The 26,391-nt window shown below is 34.5% G+C and overlaps 1 protein-coding gene and 1 pseudogene across 2 annotated transcripts in view; one reads left to right on the top strand and one right to left on the bottom strand.

Moving 5' to 3' along the window:
- The window catches only part of FCHO2 (FCH and mu domain containing endocytic adaptor 2), a 142,560-nt gene that overhangs the window by 72,565 nt on the left and 43,604 nt on the right, over nt 1-26,391 (top strand). The window contains exons 9-11 of the mRNA XM_079146111.1: nt 20,463-20,507; nt 22,488-22,560; nt 25,919-25,943. Coding sequence (XP_079002237.1) covers nt 20,463-20,507; nt 22,488-22,560; nt 25,919-25,943 — 143 coding nt within the window. The remainder of the gene's footprint in view (nt 1-20,462; nt 20,508-22,487; nt 22,561-25,918; nt 25,944-26,391) is intronic.
- Nucleotides 11,396-19,809, bottom strand: LOC306664946 (heterogeneous nuclear ribonucleoprotein D-like; annotated as a pseudogene). Its single transcript, XR_013766688.1, has 2 exons — nt 14,372-19,809; nt 11,396-14,339 (listed from the first exon to the last, which is right to left on the bottom strand). The product of XR_013766688.1 is annotated as a heterogeneous nuclear ribonucleoprotein D-like (transcript).

The raw sequence follows: 26,391 nt of genomic DNA on the forward strand, positions 1-26,391 counted from the left end.
ACAAAAAAACTGTTTCTTAATATTTTTCTCCCAGTTTACATTCAAGGCACTGACACAATGGGTGATGCTCAGCGTGACTGACCTCTCCAACTACTGCCAGCATGTTAGTGCTTAAGGAGGTCAGTTTAGAATTTACAACAGAATAACTGGCACCAGTGTCCACTAGAAAGTCAATCATTTGGGGCCTCACTGTCAATTGTACCTGGGGCTCCTCTGGGACTATTGGTATAGAGACCTCCAACAAGGCCTGGAGCCCAGGACCCTCTCACTCATCAACTGAGCCTTGGATTTGGAAAACTATTTCTTTTTCAGGGGAGTGATCTGGTCCTGGGGACTTTGCTTCCTTGGACAGTCCTTTTTCCAATGTTCTTCCTCCTTACAGTAGGCATACTGGTTTTGCTTTAATGGATGGTGCCCATTCCTGTCCCTTCCTTTGGATTTTCTTAAGGCTCCCTTTGTGGGGGTTGTCAGTAAAACGTGCTGATTTTTGTTTTTGTTCCTCTTGGGAATTGTATACCTTAAAGTAAATATCAACCAGTTGAGGGGCTCATACCAATTGCCCCTTCCATGGGATGTCTGGAACACTTTGCCCAATGAAATTCATATTGACCATATAAAGGTTTTTGAGGGTCTTCTGGATTTGTATCTTTGTATTTCCTGTATACCTGATAAACTTGCTTTAAAAATTCTCTTGCCAGGTCCTCATTGATCTTTTGCAGTAATTCCTGAATCTTATTTAAACTTTTTTGCTTGGGGAATCACCTCCTGAGTTCCACCAAAAGACGTTCCAATAATGATTAATCATTGCACTGTCTGCCATAGCATTTGGGTCCCAGTTGGGCTTCCTTATAGGAATAGCTTCTGCTGGTACAGGGGTGTGATTGGGATCCTCATCATGGAGCCCTGAGCTTCTTTCCTTGCCCTGTCTATCACTAGTCAGCGCTTATCAGCGGTGAGTAACATATTAATCAAAGTTTGTATATCTGCTCAGATGGGGCAATGAGTGGCAAATGGTGGTAAATAACTCAGCTATTTTCTGAGTCTTCTCAATAGGATAGATATGAATTTTTCTAGTTCATCAAGGCAGAGGTTGAGAAGAAACTGTTAAGTTCAGTAATACCCCAATGTTGCCCCTGTTTATTTATGCTAGTAGAGTATTGCCTTAGGGGGAATTGATCTGAACCAGCAATGGATGTTCCTGAATCAAAAGGAGTACCCCAGTGAGTTTTAGATGGAGATACCATCCTTATTCTCAGGTGGTAGGCCTGTGATGCCTACAGTAGGAGCCCCTCTTCCTCCGACTTCCCTTCATGTGGATGGCTGTCTATGGGACTAAGAGAGCTAGTGGGAGCCAGAAGTGGTGCCAGAACAGCACCAGGTTAGGATTAGGATTGAAAGCATTTGTTATATTCAAATTTATCAGATCGTCCTCAACTTTCTCTGCAGACTTTGCTGTCCTCACACACTAGAAGCTGTGCCTTTCTCTGCACCGTCTACTTAGTCCTTGGATGTTCAGATCCCTTATTATGTAGCAACATAAAAGCTTGCACATATGGGATTTCTTCCCATTTTCCTGACTTCTGGCGAACAACTCCAGCTGCAAGATTGTATGGTAATTCAGAGTGCCAGACAATGGCCATCTTTCTTCCCTTTCCAGAACATACAATTTTATTCCCCTTTCAGACTTTGTTGCAGTAAAACACCATCTTTTTCTTAGTCAACATGGTCCAGGTCAGCCAGGATTTTTTCCAAGGGATCGTCGGTGGAAAATGATGCAATGTTTCCCATGTCTTAAAGGGACCAGTAATGGGTACAAACAACACAGACGGGGAATTCCCAAACCCAAGACCAACAAACAGATGAAAACCTAGAACTGATCAAAAGGAAGTGAACATCCCTAGGTTCTCAAGTCCCACTTAACCACAACTCCTGCACCACTGGTGCCACAGTTGTTCCCAGAAAGACAGACTAGATGTTCCCACAAAGAGGAACTAAGTGTGTGGAATCAAGGGTCTCAGTGTGCACACTGCAGGACTTAGCAAATGACTAAGGGTGTCATGACTTTCCTGAGTTGTTTCCTATTTCTCAAAGAAGAGCAACTTGTACAGTTCAGGGAGAGAAGGCAGGAGTTCCTTGAAGCAAAAAGAGCTTTGGCAGCTGCTGGGACAGTCTCTGTTTCTCCCTTTACTCACAGGAGCAGTTCCTCTGGTCCTTGTCCTTGATGCCAATCTAATAAGGAAGACAAGGTTTTGATAAAAAAGGAAAGTTTTATTACTTTGCTAGCAAAGGAGAAACACAGGGGACTCCTGTCCCAGAGCCTGTGATTCTTCAATTCCAGGATTTTTGATTCCAAGAATAATTCTTTGGAAAAATTAGAATAGAACTAATTATAGATAAATAGAATGAGGAAAGTGAGATAAATGTAAATATAGACATCATGAAAACCCAAAACTCCTTTTAAAGAGATTAAATTGTAAGTGAAGTCCAGTTAAGAAAAGTTAAAGAAATTGAGGAACAAATAGAATTTTTATAAAGAGTACCTTAGAAGAGTTGATAGAATGAAAGCAAAGATGTATTGGCTAGTTAAAATATGCTATAGATGGAAATAGGGATTAGATTGGCAGATTGTTAGTATTCTGGATGTGACATATTGTAGTTTTGCAGAAATGTTATCATTGGGAAAAACTGGGCAAGGTAGACAAGGGATTGCTCCGTATTGTTTTTTATAAGTGTATTTGAATCCACAATTATCTCAATGAAAATTTCAGTTAGGAAAAATGCCTGAAACCATAGAACTTGAGATGAACTGATAAGCCATATTTTTCCCCTTTGGGTTACAAATGATCCAGAGTGTATTTAAGCAGAAAGAAAAAAAAAAATCCAGAGAATCAGCGTATTTTTCTTAAACTATTAAATGGGAGAATAATTGGGACATTAAAATGTTAAAATGTTAAGCCAGGGGGCTGGGGATATAGCTCAGTTGGTAGAGTGCTTGCCTTGCATGCACAAGGCCCTGGGTTCAATCCCCAGCACCACAAAAAAAAAAAAAAAATGTTAAGCCAGTTTTTTATTTTGTTGGCATTTTTTGGTGGTATTTTATCCCTTCCTCCATATAACTTTTTCCACTCCATTTTGGCTTCTTGGGGGTTCTTTACTTTTTTTTTTTTTTTTTTTTTTTTTTTTTTTTTTTTTTTTTGCTTATATGCCAGTTTTATTTCCTTAGACATTGCTCTTCCAAGGGCTGACTTGTATGTGGTGGTATTTGTACAGCCTTACTTATGGCAGATACCACTACTAGCTCATTGCATTCTTCTTCCAGATAAGACTTCAGAATCCCTCTCATCACAGTGCTGCAGGCAGTCACTGCCAGTATTGAGGGTTGGCACTCATGTTGAAACCTGTCATCTTTGGCTTAGTTCAGTAGAGACTTCTTGCAAATATCAGAAAGCCAGTTTAAATAAGCTTAAGCAAAAATTCCATTCTTTAGCTTTTTTAACTTGGAAGGATAGGAATGAATTCAGAGATCAAATGGATGTCTTCCAGACTTTCTTTTATTCTTTTTTTCTCCTTTCTTCTTGTCTCTGCTTGGCTTCATTTTCTTAAGCTGTTATCATAGATTCTTTTCTCCATTGCTGGGAAGGAAGGCATCAATAGCCTCAAGCCTAAAATTAATTCAGTTGAGACTCCCAAGTAGAGCAAAACCCTTTTTTTCCTAGTGTCACCATTATTTTAGGGATGGTTCTGCTTTTATCATATGTCTGTCTTTGAATTGGTCATTATGTTTAGGATACTGGGATATAACTTGTCAATATAGGCCACATGCCCAGATCATGGTGGAAATGTTTTCTGAATAGACATTAAAAATAACTCTATATAGTACATCATAAAATCAGTGTACAAAATATAAAAGATACCATACCCCCAAAATATAAATTGGGTAGTTTGTATATGTTTTAAGTTGTAGGGCTTAGTCATGTTATTCATTTACATAATCAGAAACATCAGTTTAGGAGGCAGAGATTTATTTTATAATTAAATAAAACTAGAGGGGTGAAGTTATATAATTCAGTTTTCTTGCAGTCATGGAATTTTATTGCTTAATGGGGTATTAAGGATAATTTAGTCCAAAACCATTCTTTTAACATGGAGAAATATATTGGAACTTACCAAAACATGCCACTAATTTCATTTAAGATAGACTAACAGGTGAACTAAAGTTTTGTAAGTTCTGAAGAATTTGACTAACTGAATTTATGGGAATTGTTGAACCCTTCTTCAAAATGCCCTACCTGCCTACCTACTTATACATTCTCTATGAAAGAGTCAACAAATGCACAGTTATCTTATAAATTTCCTTCTCTCGATTGGGTATTTAAAATGATCATATATTAGGAATTGCCTTTCAGCTAACTGCCTGACTCCTTTTAAATTTTGGATGAGTAGATCATATATATTTTTTTGTCTTTGGTGCAGCAGTAGTTTGTGGTCTGCTCTTTACTATCAGTGAGACCTTTAAGTCTCAGTGCCCTCATCTATTAAAGTGGGGATAGATAGTAATTCCTGCCTCATGGAGTTATCATGAAGTTTCATGATATGTTATTAAGTATTCAGTAAATGTCCTTTTCAAAAGCAGATATGTTCTGGATTAATACTTAACTACTGATAGATACTGTTTCATATATTTACTGATCTCAAGATATACCAGACACATAGAAACTACCTCCTATACCTAGTTGGTAGCAGGTAAGAGGGAAGCCAAGAATGGCAATGACATTGATTTTCCTAGAATCCCAAAATCCAGAATTATGTGGTTATTTCAGAATGACTCTTGGCATTATGTTTGTAGGTGACTGACTTTCTAAAAAATAGTCCTTAAACTAACTTTTAATAAAAGACAGTACTGTGGAGTAGAGTGGAAGTAAATATTAATTTCTTGGTTTAAGTTGCTGTGAGTAACTAGTTATAGCTCTTTCATGTGTTTGTCCAGTTTATGGACACCTGAACAAATGAGTCCAGGGACCCATTGCAATGATAGAAATTTGGTGTTTCTTAGAAAAATAGCATTCACAGAATTTTGCATGTGATTGTATAAAATTCATGGACTTTAAGGATTTTGTTATATAAAATGCATTCTAACATTAAGTTGTTTCATACTATCGATTTAACATTTTATTTTTCCTGTTTTTTAAGGGCCCCCTCTTGTGGCAAGTTCCTTCTTAAACTAATTTTAGTTCTGTGTGGCACATATTTACAAGAAAATAAGAGACCCAGATCTTAAAAATTTGTGTACTCATAGTTAACCTACCTTTCTGTGCTGAAGAATCTTTAGTCAGTCATCTGTTGTATGATATAATCTGTCATTATCTTTCCAATTTTATGTAAGTTAAATACTTTGAGAATATTAAAAAAATCCCTTACTTAATGAAGTACTATTATACTACTTATTATATGTAGTGATCTCTTTTATTTATTTTTGTTGTCATTTTTTTAAAGAGTAGTACTGTCTGGTTCCTCTGGAATTTGAGTGAATGCTTTGAATACCAAAGCACCTGCAGTCTGAAAGAGTTATAAGGAAACAGGTGTTTTCTAATTTTAGATATCTTTTTATTTTCTAGTAACCTTATCCTACTAGTCCTAGACATTCTAATGTATTCTGTTTCCTAAGAGATTAAGATCCATATTTTTTAAGTTCTATTTTTTGATGTTTCCTGTTTTATAGTCATTTTGCTAATTTTACAGTATTCTGTTGATACCTGTTTTTATAAAATTCCATAAGTTTCCATTTATAAGAAACAAGAGCATAAGTAACTTAAAGAAAGTAAAAAAATTAGTGGACCAGAATATAATATATTTAAATAAAAGGATTTGTTAAAACCCTTTTCATTACATGACATTATAGGTTTATAGCTTCCATTTTAGTCTTCAAGGAACTTTAAAGATATCAGTCTTTCAAAATAAAGATACAAATAGGAGGACATAAAAAAACAGTTACCAAGAAAAAGGAAGAAATGAGATTCATGTGGTCAGACTAACCTAAGTAAGATAAATGTATTAGTTTAGATATTCAGAATATATTAGCTTCTGTATTAGGTAACTTATTATAAATTATAGCACACAGCAAATGATTTCTTAAATGTATCATGTAGTGATCATCTTTTCAAGCCCATAAAGTCTTGGTATAATGCAAATCTGTAGAACCTCCTACCCCTCTCCCTATCCACATTTAAAAAGATATTTGTTTGAAATGAGAGAAGCAAAAACAAAAACATCAAAGAAAAATCTAAAAATGGCTAAAAACAAAATTTAAAAAAGAAAAATTTAAAAAAAGAAAATTTAAAAATATCTAAGAAGAAGGGCTAGAGGTGTAAATCAGAGGTAGAGCACATGCTTAGCATATGTATAAGGCCCTGAGTTCAATCCCCAGCACTGAAGGAAAAAAAAAGAAAGAAACAGTACACTTACAAGATATGCTATGATTATATTATTTGGTTTTACTATTAGATAGCAAGGGGGAAATGACCAGCAAAAGAGGAAAGATGAAAGAATGATTTTAGGGAAGAAGCTAGATTAATACCAATGGGAGAGTAAAATAGGAGAGCCTACAAAGAAAGGAACATCAAAAAGCTCTACTCTGTGAAGGAGTACGCCTTCATCTGTGTTTCCCATTCCACCTAGGGTAGACATAGAAACTGAATTTAGTTCTGTCTTTTTTCTGTGAGGCTTATGAGCAGAGAATGGGTTTTACATTCCTAAATGATCAAGGGAAAAAAATTGTAAGAGTAGCAATATAACGTGAAATTTAGATTTCAGTGTACATAAATAAAATTTTATTTGAATAGTCATTCTTACTTATTTGTCGGGGTCTTAAGCCCCCTCTTCTCAATCAGCAACAAGGGAAGGGGACACTCCCCAACAAGGTCAGACCGGGTTAGGTAGGGCTGACTGACCGCCTGCTCCCAGCCCTCCGGTGGAAGACTGGAAGACGTGTCAGGGAGACCAGTCACTGCAGGAACTCGTTTATTGAGGAAATCACACAGCTTTTATGTAGGGTGGGGGCTAGGCGGGAACCAGTCAGCTTAAAGGTCAGCAAGGCATGGGAGGTTGACGCAGGTGAGAGTCCCGTAGGACTATATGGCAAGCACGAGGAGATCACGTTCGCGGAACTGTTGTTAACCAATCCCTGAGGTGGTCCAATTCATCATCACCAACCCTTAAAACCGCCTTTGAGGTCCTGATCCTGCCCACCCACCAAGAAGTAAGGAGTCAGCCTGAGTTAGTTAACGTGTCATTAGTCCCAACACTTATTTATGTATAGTCTACTGCTGCTATTGCACTAGGGTAGCAGAGGTGAGTAGTTACGACAGACCTTATGGCCCACAGAGCCTGAACTCCTATATGGCTCATTACATAAAAGAACGTGCTCACCCATGTGTTAGAGAACACATTTCTTGTGTATTATAGTAGTGTATGCTATGTCATAATACGAGTTCCTGACAAAACTTTTGTCATAAAGCTGATTGTATTTTAGAAATCATTTACTCTGATATTCTGTACCAGTAATTGATTCTCACTATAATAATTCTAAATCGTGAAGTAAAGATTCAACTGTATAGAGCAGGCTGTGTTCAAGGAATGCTTACTACATTAATTTGAGGTAGCCATTAAAAATGTTAATAAATGTACAAATATTGTGGCAACAAAATAGAAGTAAAACAATAAAATAGCTAAGCATATAACAATTTTTATGTGCAAATGGTCAGAGGAAAAGTGTATAGCAACAGGGACAGGGTTTTAGTTGTTTTCACAGTATGTTAAAGAAGTTAACTCCAGCCATTTTGCATTTTAAGAAAATTTATTAGAAAAAAAACTGAGGTATCTCAAGGAGCCAAGATGAAGAATATAGACAGGCCTCAGAATGAAACCCAAACTAGTAGTAGGAAAGTAAGGTATCATTTTCTTCTTTTTCTTTCCTGACTTCTGCTTTATTTTCTTTACAAAATGGTATTCTTTTGTTTTTACAGTGGCATTAATACAAACATGACATAGTGTGACTTTCATTAATTTCTACATGTTTTTTGACTTGTTCCTTAGTTGAAGCCAGAGCTCAGAATTAATCCAAATTTTTGGTCCCTTCCCAAATATTTTTGAGAAAGAATATGATTGGTTCAGGTTGGATCAAATCATCATTTTTTAGTCCAGACAGTTCTGGCCAGGACCTACAGTGTGAACATGGCTATACTCCCATCACTTATTGGGGAGGAGACATTTTCTAAGAAAAGAAATTATATTGAGCTCAGCATAACACTCTAAGTATCTCCTGCAGTCATCCCCATCTAAGAGATAAATGAAAATTTCTGGAGGTGGGAATTAGGGCAGAGTAGGATTATGGTTTGAAAGTGCATATGAAGAAGCAGCATAACTGTTTTCTTCAAAAATTTGTTATGAAAACTTTGAAACATACAGATCAGTTGAAAGTGTTTTACAGTGAAGAACCCTATACTCATCACTTAGATTCCATTTTATCATACTTCCTTTATTACATCTATTCACCTATCTCTGTATCTATCCATCAGTCATCCTTTTTAAATACGTTTTAGAGTAAGTTTCTGAAGTCAGTATATATGCCCCAGATACATTGTCCTGCATATTATCCCTCTTTCTCACTTCTTAAAATTTGGTCAAGCGATTGTGAAATTTACCATTTTAGCCATTGTAATGTATATAATTCAATGGCATCTAGCACATTCATAATAACCATGACACTGTCTAGTTCTAAAATATTTAAATCATTCCAGAGAAAGAACATTTGTACCTTTTAAACAGTCAGTCACTCATTTTCCTCAAACCCTGAACCCCTAGAATGGCATTTACAAGTTTTTGTTGGGACATCTGTTTAGTCCTTTTGGCTTATATCTATAAGTGTACTTACTCAAGTGGTAATTCTGCTTGACTTTTTTTTTTTTGGCTTCATATGTGTGATTTTATTTAATTTTTGTAGTAAACCCACAAGATAGTTAATAGTATTGCTATTTTATAGATGAAGAAACTGAGGCTCCAAAGCATTAAGTAATTTGCACAAACACCTCAACGAAGTCTGACTTCTAGCCTGCCTGACTTCAGAAATGGTGCTTATTTTTACTTCCTCTGGCTCAACCTAAGTGTCACTTTTTGGGAAATTCCCAAACTGTTTTCTACAGCTGCTATTCCACTTTACATTCCTACCAACAGTGTTGAGGGCTCCAGTTTCCCCACATCCTTGCCAACATTATTTTCAGTTCGTAACTGTGTTAGTGGGTGTGTAGTAGTATATTATTGAGGTTTTGACTTGCATTTCCCTAATGATGCTAAACATCTTTTTATGTTCTTGTTGGCTATTTGTATATATTCTTTGGTGATATGCTCTTTCAAATCGCTTTGTCCACCTTCTGTTTTTAAACATGCTTTTATTAGTGTGTTGTAGTTATACATAATAGTGGGATCCATTTTAAAGTAATGATACATGCTTGGAATATAAATTGCTCTATTTCAGTCCCTAGTGCTTTTCTTTCCCTCTCTTCCCACTCCCCTTTTCCCCCTTCCTCTGCTCTACTGGTCTTCCTCTTTTATAGATGCACACAAAGGTCAAATTCACTGTATCAAATTAATTCCACATTTCCTCCCTTTTCACATCCCTCCTCCCTTCCTCTCAGTCTCCTTGCTTTACTACACAGATCATCTTTCTGTTTTTGGGAGATCAACACCACTCCCACTTTAGCTCTACCTTCTGCATATGAGAGAAAACATGCCATTCTTGACTTTCTGGGTCTGGCTTATTTCACCTAGCATGATGTTCTCCAATTATCAGCAAATGCCATAATTTCTTTCTTCTTTATGGCCAAGTAAAACTCCATTGTGCATATAAAACACATTTTCTTTTTTTTTTAATTATTTTTTGATTCATTGTATACAAATGGAGTACAACTTTCATTTCTCTGGTTGTACATGAAGTATAGTCACGCCATTTGTGTAATAATACTTGTGCTTAGGGTAATGATGTTTATCTCATTTTGTTATCTTTCCTTCCCCCCTGCCTCTTCCCCACCCCTCACTTCGCTCTGCACAGTTTATTCTTCCTGCATTCTTCCTTTACTCCCCACTCTGTTATGTATCATCATCCACTTATCAGAGAAAACATTTGACCTTTGTAAACCATATTTTCGTAATCCATTTGTCTGCTGATGGGTACCTGGACTGGTTCCACAGCTTAGCCATTGTGAATTACTCTGCCATAAACATTGATGTCCTGTAGCACTACAGTTTGCTGATTTTACTTCTTTTGGATAAATACCGAGCAGTGGGATAGCTGGGTCATTGGTGGTTCTATTCCCAATCTCTTGAAGAATCTCCGTACTGCTTCCTAAAGTGGTCATACTAATTTGTAGTCCCAGCAACAATGTGTGAGTATACCTTCCCCCCACATCCTCACCAACATTTGTTATTATTTGTGTTCTTCATGACTGCCATGCTAACTGGATTGAGATGGAATTTCAGTGTACTTTTGATTTGCATTTTCCTGATTGCCACGGATATTAAACATTTTTTCATATATTTGTTGATCATTAATATTTCTTCTTTTGAGAAAAATCTGTTTGGTTCTTTGGCCCATTTATTAATTGGGTTTTTGTTTTGTTTTGTTTTGTTTTGCTGTTAAGCTTTCTGAGTTGTCTATATATTCTGGATATTAATCTCCCCCATCAGAGGAGTAACTGGCAAAGATTTTCTCCCGTTTTGTAGGCTCTCTTGTCACACTCATAATGATTTCCTTTGCTCTGCAGAAGCTTTTTGATTTGATGGCATCCCACTTACTGATTCTTGGTTTTATTTCTTGAGCTTCAGGGGTCTTGTTAAGGAAGTTGCTGCCTGTACCAATATGCTGGAGTGTAGATCCTGTTTTCGTCTATCAGTTGCAAACTTGGGCCTAATTCCAAGGTCTTTGATCCGCTTTGATTTGACTTACATGTGGGGTGAGAGGAATCTGGTTTCATTCTGCATGTGGATATCCAGTTTTCTCAGCAACATTTGATAAAAGGCTTTTCTCCAACATAGATTTTTGGCACCTTTTTCAAGCAACATAATCTGTAACTATGCCCCACCCACCTCCTTTTGAGGTAGGGTTTCACCATGTTATCCAGACTAGTCTTGAATTCCTGGGTTCATGTGATCCTACTCAAACTATGAGTAGCAGAGACTGTAGGTGCACACCACTGTAACCAGCTTGCCCATTTTAAAATTAGAGTGTCTTTTTTGCTGTTGAGTTCAAAGAGTTTATTCTGGACACTAGATCCATATATATATATATATATATATATATATATATATATATATATATATATATATATATATATATATATATATATATATAGTTTGCAAATATTTTCTACCATTGTATGCATTATCTTCATAAAAAACATGATGCACAAATGTTTTTTACTTGATGAAGTTCAATTTATTATTTTTTAGGTTGTACTTTTACTGCCATATCAAAGAAACCATTACCAAATTGAAGGTTATAAAGGTTTATCCATAATCTTTCCTTTAAGACCTTTTTTCATTTAGGTCTGATCACTGTGGGTGTTCATTTTTATATATATTATGAGGTTAAGAATCTAACTTCATTATTTTGTATATTAATATCCAGTTTTCCCAGCACCATTTGTTCTTTTTCAATTGGATTGGATTGTTGTAGCACCTTGTTGAAAATCAGTTAGTTACTGGTGTATGGACTTGTTTCTGGAATCTCAGTTTCATCCTTATGCTAGTATCACACTAGTTTGATGACTGAACCTTTTAGTAAGTTTTGAAATGAGGTAATGTGAAACCTCTAACTTTTCCCCTCTTGGGTCTCATTTTTTAACAACTTTTACTGAACATTTTTGTCACCTTGTGATTTTGTAGATCAAAAGTTTGACATAAAATCTCACTTGTTACAATCAAGGTGTCAGCTGGACTAAATAATGGAGACTCTAGAGGAGAATTTCACCTTTTTCAGCTTTTAGATACTGTGCTGTGCATATTCTTTGAGTTGTGGCCCCCTTTAATTTTGCAGGTAGCAAAGGCTAGACAAGTTCTTCTCACATTGCATCATTTAACCTCCTCCTCCCCCCTCCATTTTCTACTTTTGAATACCTTGTGGTTACATTGGGACTACTCTGATAACTCAGGGTGACTGCCTTGCTTTAAGATCATGTGATTAGTAATGTTAATTTCATCTTCAGCCTAAATTTCCCTTTGCCTTGTAATCTAATGTAACATATTCAAAGGTTTTGGGAGTAAGGAAGTGAACCTCTTTGGGGGAAAGGAGACATCATTCTGCTTGCCACATTGAGGTGTTCTTTGTAGTATATGAAATATACCTGTTGAAAGTATATATGATGGGTTTTAGAAATTTTATACAGTTTTAAAGCATTATCCATCATCCTAAAAAATATTCCTTGTGCCTCTTGGATCGTTTCATTCCCAACATGCAACCACTGTCTGTTTTTGATTTTTCTAGAAATTTATGTAAATGAAATCATAAAATGTGTACTTTTATATCTGGCTTCTTTCACTTAGCTGATGTTTTGAGGTTTGGCCTCACTATTTCATGTATCAGTAGTTCACTACTTTTTGCTGATGAGCAGTATAGAATAACCAGTTTGTTTAGTGTTACGATTTGGATATAAGATGTTCTGTGGGGCTGGGGATAGAGCTCATTTGGTAGAGTGCTTGCCTCACAAGCACAAGTCCCTGGGTTCAATCCCCAGCACTGGGGAAAAAAAAAAATGTTCCTGTAAAGGTTTGTGTATTGGAAATGATGTTCAATATAGCAATATTTAGAGGCAAAATTGTTGAATAAGAGGTAGAAACCTAATTGATAGGTTAATCCATGTGATGGATTTATGATTTGAATGGATGACTGGGTGATAACTGTAGGCAGGTGGAGCATAGCTGGAGGAAGTAGTTTACTGGGTTTATGCCCTTGAGGATTATCTTTTGTCCCTGAATCCTTAAGCTGTCTCTTTCCTCTTCCTGGCTGCCATGAGTTGAGCAGCTTTGTTCCACCATGCTCTTCTGCCACAGTAGTTTGCCTTACCCCAGGCCAAGAGTAATGGAGTTGACCAACCATGGACTGAGACTTCTGAAACTATGAACCAAAATACTTTTCCTCCTCTAACTTGTTCTTGTCAGATGTTTTGGTTACTGTGAGAAAATGCTGACTAACACATTTAGTCATTTGCCTGTTGATAAACATTTACATTGTTTCTAGTTTTGAGCTATTATGAATAATACTTCTATAAACTTTAACCTATAAATCTTTTAACAATCACATAAGAAAGCATTTATTTGAGGTTTAACATTAAATCATACAAATAAAATTTTATAAACACTGATTCACATTGAGTCAAAACACCTATAGCAAAGGACAAAGTAAAAACAAAGAAAACGAATTAGCAGCTATTTACAGTTGGACATGGTTGTGTCTTGTACACTAGAAGTCCTTTACAAAATAATCATCTTAGAGCAACAAAAGACCAGCCTTCAGTGTCGTCCCGCAATATAGGTTTCTTTAGCATCTCCTGTTTTCTCCAGTGTCCTCCTTTAGTATAGCTGGTAATTATTTTGGTGATTGCCACCCCCTTGAGATGCCTTGCCATAAGTGCTCTGTTGAGCTCGACCATGACCGCTAGTATCACCTCCTTCGCTAGCTGCAGCACTTCTTCCTCCTTTTTGTTGTTGCTTTTGCTGCCTGTATGCCTCTTTGGGCTATGCAACTTTGATTTCACACTTCCCAGAACCAGTATGATGATATCTGCTTTCTAGCAATTTATTTATGGGCTCTTCTTCTGTATATGTGGTAAAACAAAATTCTCTTCTTTCATTTGTTTTTGTATCCATGAGAAATTCAATATTTTCAATCTCTTCAGGCTCCAAAATATTCTTCAATTTGTTCTTCATAAGTACTGGGCTCAACCCACCCATAAAAACCTTTTTAGGGGATTCTTTCCTTTTTAGAGCTTTGTGATCTATCAGTTTGCCATTCAGTTTGTGTTCTTTCAGTTCCAAAACCTTACCAACACTAGCAGTATCTTTGTATGAACACAAATCACATTGGGTCTTAACAGATAGCAAAGGACAAAATCCAAATCCTCTTGATCTTTCAGTGACTGGATCTGTTTTACTCAGTCTACAATGTCCCCAAATAGAGGCAAATATTCAGTCAAATCTTTCTTACTTGTATCACAACTCAAGCCTCCAGTAAACATTTTACTGTCATCCTGCTGATTCTTGCTTGAGTTGATCTTGGATCCCTCTGCAAATTCCTCTATGTTGTACTCTGTGTTGTTTTATGTACAATGTTGTACTCCATGTACTATGTTGTACATGTACTATGTACTTTGTTGCTCCATGGTGGCAGAGCTATCAGCAGGGGAGTGTTGGTGTATAGTCCTGGTTGTGGTGGTGGTGGCGGCAGAGCATTTTATTAACCTATAAATCTTTATGGGACATACATTTTCATGTTTCGTGGATAGATAAATTCCTAGGAGTGGAAAGGCTAGTTCTTGTGATAGCTATATACTTTTAATATACTGCTGAACTGTTTTCCAACGTGAATGTAACATTTTACAGGTCTCACCAGCAATGCATGAAGGTTCTACTATCTTTGCCTGTGTGTAGGATTGTGTGTTTTAGATTATAGGCATTCTAGTGGGATAATAAGTTCCTCATTGATTTTTTAAAATCTGCGTTTACCTAATGACTAATAATGTTGAGCATCTTTTCATGTACTTATTTATCATTGAAGGTTTTTTTTTTTTTTAATTTTAATTTTTTGTGATATTGGGGTTTGAATTCAGGGGCATTTGACTACTGAGCCAGATCCCCAGTCCTGTTTTGTATTTTATTTAGAGACAGGGTCTCACTGAGTTGCTTAGTGCCTCACTGTTGCTGGCTTTGAACTTGCAATCCTCCTGCCTGAGCCTCCTGAAGCGCTGGGATTACAGGTGTGCACCGCTGTGCCCAGCCTTAATAGTAATTTTTTTGAAGAACAAAAGTTAAATTTTTATGAAATTCAGTTTACCCAACTTTAATTCTGTATGTATTATGCTTTTGGTGTCATATCTAAGAAATTGCCTAACTCAAGGTCAGAAAGGATTTTTCTTAATATTCTAGATTTTGGCGAGAAATTATATAGTTTTAGAAGGTCATAGGTTACAGCCTAAAAAGAGCTCCCTTTGGCCAAAGTTGGAATGACTTGAATAAGTCATAAGTAATGAATAATTGAATTATAACCCAAAGAATAAAATAAATATCCATGAGTCTGTACAATATTATAGGTAATATTATAAAGCATTTTAAATTTATTTCAAAATAATAAGTAAATTTCAATGCAAAAAAGTGGCCAAAAATTTGGACATTTCACCAAAGAAAATATATGAATAACTAATAAGCAAATAAAAAGATTCTGAACTTATTTATTAGAGCTGTGCAGATTAAAATCATATTAACATATCACTACATACTTAAGAGGATGATTAAAATAAAAAACACTGACCAACCATACCAAATGCTGATAAAGATGTGGAAGAACTAGAACTCATTTACACTGATAGAAATATAAAATGGTATACCACCATTCTGGAAAACAGCCCAGCATTTTCTTAGCAATCTTAACATACACCTACCATGTGATCCAGTCATTCTATTCCTAGGTATTTACCTAGGAGAGAGGAAATACATATCTGTGCAAAAACGTATATGAATGTTTTGTTTGTAATTGCCCAAATAGGAGATGAGGTCTGAATGTCCTTTAACAGAATGGATAAGCAAATAATGGTATGAGGAACTACTCAACAATAAAAATTAATGGATTATTGATACATGGAAGAACATGAATGAATAACTATGCAAATCAGTGGTTGCCTTGGGATGAATAGGATGGGCTACAAAGAAGCATGAAGTGGTAGTTATTACGTTATTTGTGGCAGTAGACTCACAAATGTGACACATCAAAATTTACCACATTTTATAATTTGAATACATTTATAGTTTATTGTGTGTTAATTACACCTCAGCAAAGCTGTTTAAAAAGAGAGTGGAGGAATCACTTTAAAAGTTACAAAAAGGATGGAATTGCCATTAACTGAGATGGGCAGGACTTACTGATGTTAAGTGCTGTAATTAAAAGTAGAAACAAGGTTCTTATGAAGATCACAGGGGATGTAAAAATAGGACTCCATCTAGGGTTGTGGGCACAGTGTCAGAATTTGGATGTACTTGAAGGAGGTCATATTTCAGTGCTAAGATTCTGTGTTTGAAGAACTACATGAAAATTTGGAAGATTTCACAATAATTGAAATTCATTTGATTTAAGACTGGTTTCTAAATTTGCTAGTTTTCCAACTTTGGGTATCTATGAGAATCATTAGTGGGAATTACTTTTTTCCTTTCCTTTTCATTTTCTTAGCTTTTGAAAAATGTATAAGCTGGATTACCACAGAATTTCTGATTTTATTGATGTAGGGTGGGAACCACTATATTTTAAAACTCCTCAGCTGATTTAATGCATAGCTGTTGAGAACCTGTAGCATTAAGTCTCCTGGATGCTTGATATAAATGTAGAATCTCAAACCTTATTCAGACTTACTGAATCACAATATGTTTTTTAATAATATCTCCAGGTGATTTCTATGTACAGTATAATTGAAAGAGCACTGTCTAGGTTTATTGAATGTTTAGCAATGGCTCCGGGGTCCTCTTAAACCATAGTTCTCCAAGTGTGATTCCAGGACCATCAAAATTTGAATTCCCAAGCCAAACTCCAGACTTTCCAAATAGGATACTACCTGTGGGGCTCAAGATTTTGTGGTTTTACAAGTCCTCTATGAGATTCGTACATGAAAGAGCTGAGGAGTGTTGCACTAGAAGTTTCTGATTATCAGTTGGGATTTGGAACCACTGAATTGAGGGAATCATTTTTACAAGTCTTTATGAATTCTCAACATAACTCTCTGGTAGGGAATGTAGCTCAGTGGTAAAGTTTGTGCTTAGCATGCATAGGACCCTGGAGAGAAGATACTCCTTGAAGGAAATGTCATTAATGTCTGCACCTTGCTTTGAAACAGTTTAGCAAAAGGAAAAAGAAAAAAAAAAAAAAAAACAAAAACAAAAACAAAAAAAAACTTGTGTGTATGGATCCACTTAAAGAAAGCACGTATGACAAAAGGTATTATTGTTGCTGCCTTTTACAAATGTAGAACCTGGGTTCAAAGAGAGTAACTAATATAAGACAGACAGTTGGCTAACAAGTGGTAGAACTAGAACTTGAATCTCTGTGACCTTTATATGTCACCACAAGCTGGAGTTTGATGCTGTTTTATGTGTTAGCTTGCCTGGTTCATCTTCTCAGGTATCTGGGTGTGACTTTGTTGCATTCCACAGGCACAGGAGCAAGCTTGAAAATGTAACCCTTGACTTCCATTGTTATTAGTCAGCCCTTCACCATACACAGGCACATCTCTTCATTAGATTTTGAGTGTATGTCTGAATGTGTGTGTGTGTATGTGTGTATGTTTCTTATTTTATTTTACTTGTTTGTTTTGCAGTACTAGGAATTGAACCCATGACCTCATGTGAGGCAAGACCTCTACCGCTGAGCTATGTCTTAAGCCTTTTTTAAAAATTTGTAGACAGGGTCTTGGTCATTTGTCCAGGCTGGAACTTCTGGTCATCCTGCCTCAGCCCCCTGAATAGTTGGATTTATGGATGTACACTACCACACCCAGTTGTCTAAGCATGTTTGTATGTTTTAACTTGGTTCTAATTAGAATCAGGTGTTCTTGGGTTTTATTTGGAATATGCAGAATTATGCTTGATTGAGTAGTTCAGGTACTCAAGTCAAGTTTTGAGGCCAGTTTTTAATTTGACAAAGTTGTATATATGCCCTGTTGGTGGCTTTGAGATTTAGGATTGATTCCAAAGCAGTGGGGACTGTTAATTCAGTATTTCACATATTTTATACTCTGTCTCATTCCATAGAGCTTTTATGGTGATTAAACATTAATGTTAAGTAAGTTGCTTTTCCTCTTGTAACATTTCTTAAAAGTTTTGATTCAAATTAGGCTTGGATGAATTCATTAGGTTGATGACTTTTTTTGTAGCAATAATTTATTCTTACCAGCTGATTAAAGCATCATATTTAAGAGTTGTTTTGCTTTAAATTGATGACCTTTTGGAGTTCTTTTCTTTGAGTTTAATTGAACTCATAGTGGCATTTTTAGAAAATGTGTGATAAGAGCATCAAAAGACAGAACCAAAATGGTTTTATTTACTTTTATATAAACTAAATTGCCCTTGTGACCCAGCGTAAAATCTAAGTGCTGAGAGCAGTTATTAATATTGACAACAGAATTAATTGAGTCTAAAACAGTCAAAATTCCAGTTGTGGCAAACTATTCATTAAGACTCTTACTCTAGCTTTAGTACTGTCAAAAAAATAACTAGTCTTATGATTAAATAGCAGAATGATGGGCAGTAGACTGCATTTGAGGGAGATGCTGAATAAACTTTCCACTTGTGAAATAGTTCAGAAGTGACATGCTTCAAGGGGGGTCAGTCTGTGCATTGATATCCAGCTGAGCTGTCAACTGGCACTGAGCCAGGCACGCAAAGCCTTGCCATGTGAAGGAACATGTGGAGCATATGCCATTTGTAAAAGAAAATCTTTCTGTGCATGATTTAATGTTTTTTGAAGATTGTATTTAGTTTTATTATACTAGAAACTCAGTATTTCTGTCTTTAATAGAAAAGTTTATGTGGATGGTACTTAAAATTTTATAATTTGAAAGGATTTGACATTTTATATTTCAAAAATATTTGTTTTGAATATTTTAATTGGATATTTTAATTATTTTGAATAGATTTTAGAGGCTTTTTAGAAACAAGGGGAAATTAATCAAAATGTGTCTACATAGGAAAAGGGTTTTGTGAGGAAGGAATGTAGACTTTTGTTTGAAGGGATTAATTTTATAGTTAAATAATACCTTTTTTTTTTTAACCTATACGAATTCACCCAGAGATCGTAAAAGATGTTTTTATACCATATTTACTGAGATGATGTTGTAAAAGTCTTTTTAGATACATTTTTTTTTATTATTTGTAAATAATGCATATTGTTTGGCATTGGTGCTTTGTTTTTTATTTTTATCTATCCCCCTTGCTAAAATAAGCCCGTAGCCTATTGGCTAAATATTTTTAGTTTCTCCTAGTTGTAGAGAAATATTTCTTTCTTTTGTAATAGAATGATCAGTAAGACCTCTGATCATGGATTCTCACAGATGTGGTCAGGCTTAACATTTTAGAAGAACCAGTAAAGAGATTCTCTATCATTTTCTCTTTACTTCAAATTCTGTCATTCTCTTTTTAGTCTCTAATTTCTTGGTAACACAGGTATACCAGTTACCATTAGCAAGTTAAAAATTATTTCACAAAAATTCTGGGCTCTCATAAATTTATTTAGTATAACAGACTTACAAATGTCAGCTTAGTAAAATAATTTTTTAGTCTGATGTTTATTTAGCTTTTAGGATATTGCAATGGGCAAATTCATGCTTTTGCTGCTTTCCTATTTAAATAGTATACTATTTCCCGTATATGAAGTGTAGCTTATTTTATGACATTTAAGTCTAGTCTCGGCAGTTCTCTCATTTCATGGTTATTTTACCATCTACTTCCTTTCTACAGCCTATCCCTCATACTAGCATTAAATTAATTTTCGTGTAAGACCACTTTGCAGGTATGTGTGTGTGTATATATGTGTATGACCTTTTCACATTAAAGCTCTTCCCATTGCCTGCAAACTACCGTTCAAATTTCTTTACCTTCTATACAGTTAGAGAGATCTGGGTTATAATACCACAGCCACCACTTAACTAGCATGTGATTAATTAATGAATTTATTTAACAAATATTTACTGAAGTTTTCATATTTTCTAAGCATTATTCTAGGAAATGAGGATTTAGTGGCGATCAGGACAGATGAGGTCCCAAGCTTACATTCTCGTAGTGTTTACCTTCTTGGTACCCCTGTTTTTCTCATGAGCATAGCCAAGGATTTATCAGCTGCCTCTTACCATTTTTATTTTCTCTTACGAACTGTGCTAAAGCTCCTTGAAAGCAAAAGTATATGTGTCTCCAGTTCTATGGTATCCAGTAAATTATTGTAAGCATAATAGTCTAGTCTCAAGTTGTTTCACTGTTAGGATTATTTGATTTTTAAAAGCTAATTTCTGATATTTAAATTAGTATTAATTAATATTTTAATAACACTGGAACACATTACAGAACAATTATTGTTAATTAAGTTAAAATGTAAAAAGACAAAGATATATTGTAATAGAATTTATCTAATAATTGTTTTCTACTATTCTCTTTTTTTTATTCCCCAGGCCTCATTGAATTTGAAGAATGTGACCCTGCTAGTGCAGTTGAAGGTAAGTTGGTATCTTGTAATGTGCTAACTCACATGGCAACTAGCTAGTGTCCTGTTTAGTGAACAAATAAAGAGGGACCTATCTATAGGTGTCATCATGCCTGTGGAATGATAGAAAAATCTGAATGTAGTATGAAGACCTGCAGGTACTGTTACTTAATAAACAAACAGCAAATGTATTTTATTGTGCTGGGGATCAAATCCAGGGCCTTGAACATTCTGGCCATGTGTTCTACCACTGAGCCACACCCTTAGCCCAAAATACATATTTTAAAAGATTATAGCATATATTTGTTTTCACATACTCATCGAGATTGTTTTATCCATTGGTATCCATCTTTAAACTTGCTAATGTCATGAGTATGAAACTCATCACTACTCATTGGTGTACAGTGCATAATATTTCACTTACTAATTAGATTATATTTTAATGTTAATATTACCATCATTCAAAATGGACAGTGAGTAGGCTTGGAGGAGGGATACACAACCAGCCTGACTCTTATTTAAGTAGGTGTTTTTCATAGAATGAAGTCCAGGAAGTGTCTACTGTTTTTATTTGTACATTATACATCTTACTCTGTGAGCTACTAGAAATAATTTGAAAGTAATATTCTGTTTTTTCCAGTCCTTACCTAAGAGTTTAAAAAGTGATTTGTTATTATCTAAGTTTATTATTGGGGTTCTCAATAGTCTTGGGACCTAGCCTCTTAATACTCACTAGCTACTGGAAAACAGTAATTATTTAAATTCTCTGAACTTTAACTTTTTATTGCAAAGTGAAAATAATAAAATAAAATACCTACACTATAACAATAAAAGTTTGTTGATTTAGCATATCATTGTATATTGTACAAATGTGTGGTTTAGTGTATTTGCTTTGCATGATAGCAAGATCCTTATGATATCTGTATTCTTATTCTGACTGAGTTAAAAAACAAAAACAACTCTTGAATTTCTTGATCTATAAAAGGAGGGATTGGTTTAGGTTACTGAAGGTTTGTTATTGCTCACTTCTCAAAAATGTAAGCAGCTCGTATAATTTAAGTGCTGAATTGCATCAATAATTAATTTTTCATATAAAAAGATGTTGAAGAATTGATGTAGAAAGAACAAAGATGATTTTTTTTCTCTTTGGTTCTGGTAGAATTCATTTATAAAATTAGTGATATTCCTTTATAGTATTAGTGATAACGTATGAACACAAGAATGCCTTATCACCAGCTTTTTGTATCTATTCTCTGATGTATTGGCTGGCATTTTTTTTTTTTTTTTTTTTAATTTTCATGGTGTCAGAGATGGAACCCAGTGTCTTGCACATGCTAGGCAAGCACTCATTGCCAGCCACATTCTCAGCTCTGTCATCTTTTTATTTAAAACAACACATTTATGTTTTGTGACCCTCTGGTCAAGGATCATGATCTGACCTACGTTTATATCAAAATCTAATATAATGTACTTTTTAAAATTTTTAAGGTATCTCCATGTGCTCCTTTTGCTTGAGGTAACTTAAGAGAGAATTAGGAGAAGAGAGAGAATTTCATTGATTAAGTGAATGTTCTATAATTTTTGGTAAATAGTAGACTAATAATAGATGAAGAAAAGTCTAAACAAACTATGATTGTGTGTAAATAGTAAAATTTGTTTATTTAATTTTTGGTTACTGGGATTGAATCACCAGGGGCACTTGATCACTGAGCCACATTCCAGCCCTTTTTATATTTAGAGACAGGGTCTTGCCAAGTTTTTAAGACCATGCTACATTGCTAAGGCTGGCTTTCAACTCATGATCCTCTTTCCCTCAGACTCCCGAGTTGCTGGGATAAATACTAGAATTTAAAAGTTAATACTTTTATTTCTTTCATCCATTTAGCATTAACAATTATGAACAAATCATGTCTAACACATAAAATATTTCATAAGTTTAATATATTTATTAGGACCAGTTATGTTTCTATAACAATATACATTTATCTTAAAGGCATAAAACCAAGAAAAAGAAAAACTTTCGCTTTGCCAGGAATAATCAAAAAGGAAAAGGATGCAGAATCTGTGTAAGTATTTTAAATATTGTGAAAATCCTTTCCATTGTTGGAAGTAAGACTGTTGTTTTGAATTTGGAAAGAAAAGAGTCATTTGGAAATCATTCAGAATATATGTCTAAAGTATGAAAAAGCAAACCTAGTTTATAAACACATTTGTCAGTTTCTCTGGTTTTTGTTTAGAATATTAGTTTTTTTAATTCTTTCTACTTAAAAATTTTAAGACATAGATGAAATCTTCAGTGTCTTGAAATTGATAATTTTAAAATATCCTTATTTTTATAAAATGATGCATGCATATTTCTAAAAGTTAAAAGTACAGAGAAACCTAAAAATCCATCAGTCTTATTATCTGAGAGAAAATCTCTGGTCAACTTCCTGGACAATTCTAAGGAATTGTGAGCACATAGGGATATATGTATATATCAATGGGAAATGTTGAATGGTAGGAAAGGAAAGCCTTAACATGTTTTACCATTTATAGAAAGTTCCCATTTTTAGATGGAGTATTTAGTCCACTTATACATCTGATTTTCTTCTTTTAAAAATAAGAAATTAGTATACAAATATATAATTAGCATATAATAAATTGAGTTAATATTATTAACTAGACAAAATTTTGTACCTTGGCTATACTTAAAAGTCCCTAGGATATTAAAATAAACATACTTATGCTGGCCACTCAGACCAGTTAAATCTGGTTCTCTGTGCATGAGACTTCAGTATAGTTTTTGTTCTGTTTCATTTTCAGCAGCCTGTATCATTCCTAATATAAGCCTGGGCTTAAAAAACTTTGAGCTGTGATTAATCAGAGACAAACTTGAAGTAAAGGAATCTTCTTTCCATAATTATTCAGTTTGTTTAAACTGAAGAGACACTGATCAGAAGGCATGAGCGATTTGTTGACCCACAAACATTGTCTGAATATTAGTTTAAAATTACTATTTCTTTATCATAATCAGTGGAACTCTTATGATGTTTTGATTGGTGCTCATATTTTCAACGTTAGAGAATAATTCTTGCTTCCTACCTTAGTTATCTGAGTTTCTCCTCTTCTAATTGTCTGTCTCTTCACCCTTAATTTGGTTAAAAAATTAAGAGCAATTGCAAAGTGATTTATGTGTTTGTGGATAGCGTCTTTTCTGCTAATGTCTTTCTTGAGCATTTATGAAGTGATTTTTTTTTTTTTGCGGTGCTGGGGATTTGAACCCAGTGCCTTGTGCTTGTGAAGCAAGCACTCTACCAATTGAGCCATATCCCCAGCCCATGAAGTGATATTTTGCTAAGAGGATGGAACCTAATTTCTTTTTGCAATATTGAAAATACATATTGAAGTTTAAACAGTTTACTTATTAAGTAAATTTTTAAAATATAGTCAGTTTATGTGCTAGTGACTATACTGTAAAGAATGATAGTGATAAATTAAAACATTTTTATCATGTCTGACTTTCACTACTGTTCATTCAGTGAACTTAATAATATTTTTAAGGTGCTATGCTTTGGAAATAATTTTCATGACTCCAGTAACTTCCCAGTAGGATTATTAAGCCACTTGGATATTACAATATATACACACATATGTGTGTGTGTATTATTATTAATTGTTTTTTACAAAAGAGAATATAAGAACAAAAAGCCAGTGCTTAAACCACTGCACCATCATCACCTTCTTTCAAACTTCTTGGCAGGAAAAATGTGAGAATTTACTTTGCTTGAAATGCCAGAGGCTGTTGGCATGCCTTTTCTTTATAGCCTGAGGCTTTTAAGTTGTCAGTAATTATGGAAGATGGGTCCTGCTCAGACCTTACTCTTCCTAGAGCTTTATCTGCCGGTCTCATACAGCCCACTATCAAGGCAAACAGATAAAATGAGTGCTTTACCACACAGACTGGAGAGTTCTGGCTCAAAGCCAGAGAATAAACTATTTGGAACATTAACACCTTATGTTTAAACTGTATCTTTAAAAAAGGAAAAAATGGAAATGTTCTAATATCTTGATTGATTTAATTCTCTAGAAGAATTAAATATGTTATTATTGTGATTTTCTGGAGCATTTCCTCAAAGCATGCATTTTTTTCCCCATATACTATTCCTTATGTATGAGTAAGGAAACTATTTTAAACTGCAATTTTAAGTGACTCCCTGCCCCGCCTTTGAGATGGGGTCTTGGTATTGTGCTTTGTGGCCCAGACTAGTTTTGAACTCCTGTACTCAAGCAGTCCTCCCACGTCAGCCTCCTTCGTAGCTAGGATTACCGGCGTGTGCCACTGTGCCTGACTTTTGTTAAGTGGCTTTTAAGTGAATGTAAAAACACATGGGGTTTGCATTTACCCTGTTTATTTGGTGCTTCCATTTAGTTTAAGAGCACTGTAGTGATTTATGCTTTTTCATTTTTAAATGTATTTTATCCTGTCTTTCTTTAACATAACTCTTAAATTCACAGATTTTTCTGGTCTGTGCTTAGTCTTTCTGTAGATAGAGACTACCTGTTTCTATAAGATTCTTATATTGTATGCATTAATTATTTCATGTCAAAGATCTAAATGCCTTTTAAATCTGCATTCTAAATTCTTATGCATTTGTTTTAGATTATATACAAAGAAATTCTTCTAACCTTATTCCTCATGTTCTCAGTGGCCTTAATTTCATGTATTCTGATTTTATGTTTTAGTTCAACATTTAAAATAATAGCTTTCACTAGCTTATATGAAAATTCAGTATTTGTTCATTGATTATGTGATAGAATATTAGTTCTCAGCTACATACTATATTAGATTTCAAAATTACTCCAACTGGAAGTTTTCTTGTTTAGCATGTTTGGAGAAAACCAGTTATGACTTCCCTGTATACTGAGTTATAAAAAATACTTAAAATAAAACTGAAGTGTTTAAAATTATTTTAAAATTTTATTTACCAATAAATATAAATTATCCACTGGTTTTAAGGTAGAATACTTGCTGCTTTAAATGTAGACCTTACTTTTTAAAGCCAAGTTTTCTTCAGCAAGGGATTTAAAACAGACAAAAAAATTTCCTCTACTGAGAGAATGAAAAGCCATTAGAAAGCTTTATAGAACTGCCAACTTTCTTGATACTATGTATGAGTATCCATGGGAAAAAATGCTTTTGAAAGTAATTTTTAGTGTATTTGAAAGCTGTTTTTGTTTTTGTCAGGTGTTATGGGTAAAGAAATTTCTTTTTTTGAATTTTAAAATAATTTGGTATGATTTAATCTTCATAATTTGATTTCTCTAAATATTTTTGTAGAATTTAAGTAAAAGTTATGTTTATATACCAAATAAATACTTTAAATATGGCATAATTAGTGACAATTCTAATAGTTGAATGTTTCTTTTACTTTGTTTTAATAGGGAATGCCCTGATGCAGATTCACTTGTAAGTAGATTTACCTTTGATACAATTCATATTAGTTCTTTTCATCAGAAAAAAGCTAGCATGTTTGAATTAACAAATCTTTAAAAGAAAAATATTAACCATGTTAGTATAAATTCACTATGAAACTTATTTTAAAAATGTCTCTGCCAGATTGCTTTCCTATGAAATAGAAAGTATTTTTCAACTACCTATGAAAAGTGGACATTTTACTTTTAAAATTGGAGTGGTGCCATATCATTATGCTTTTTCTTGGGAAACATGCCAGATAGAATATCTGTATCCTTTGTTTTATAAATTACAGTGGTGCTTTTACTAATTTAGTCTTAGCTCTATTAAAATACTACTGCCTTATTTGTTCATGCATTTGAGTGTCATTTAAGAGATTGTCATTTTAGAAACAACAAACATGGTTAGTATTTTTCTGTTCATTTATTTAGTTTTAAAGGAG

Source organism: Sciurus vulgaris (assembly GCF_902686455.1).
Source record: "Sciurus vulgaris genome assembly, chromosome: 6".
NCBI classification, from domain to species: Eukaryota; Metazoa; Chordata; class Mammalia; order Rodentia; family Sciuridae; genus Sciurus; species Sciurus vulgaris.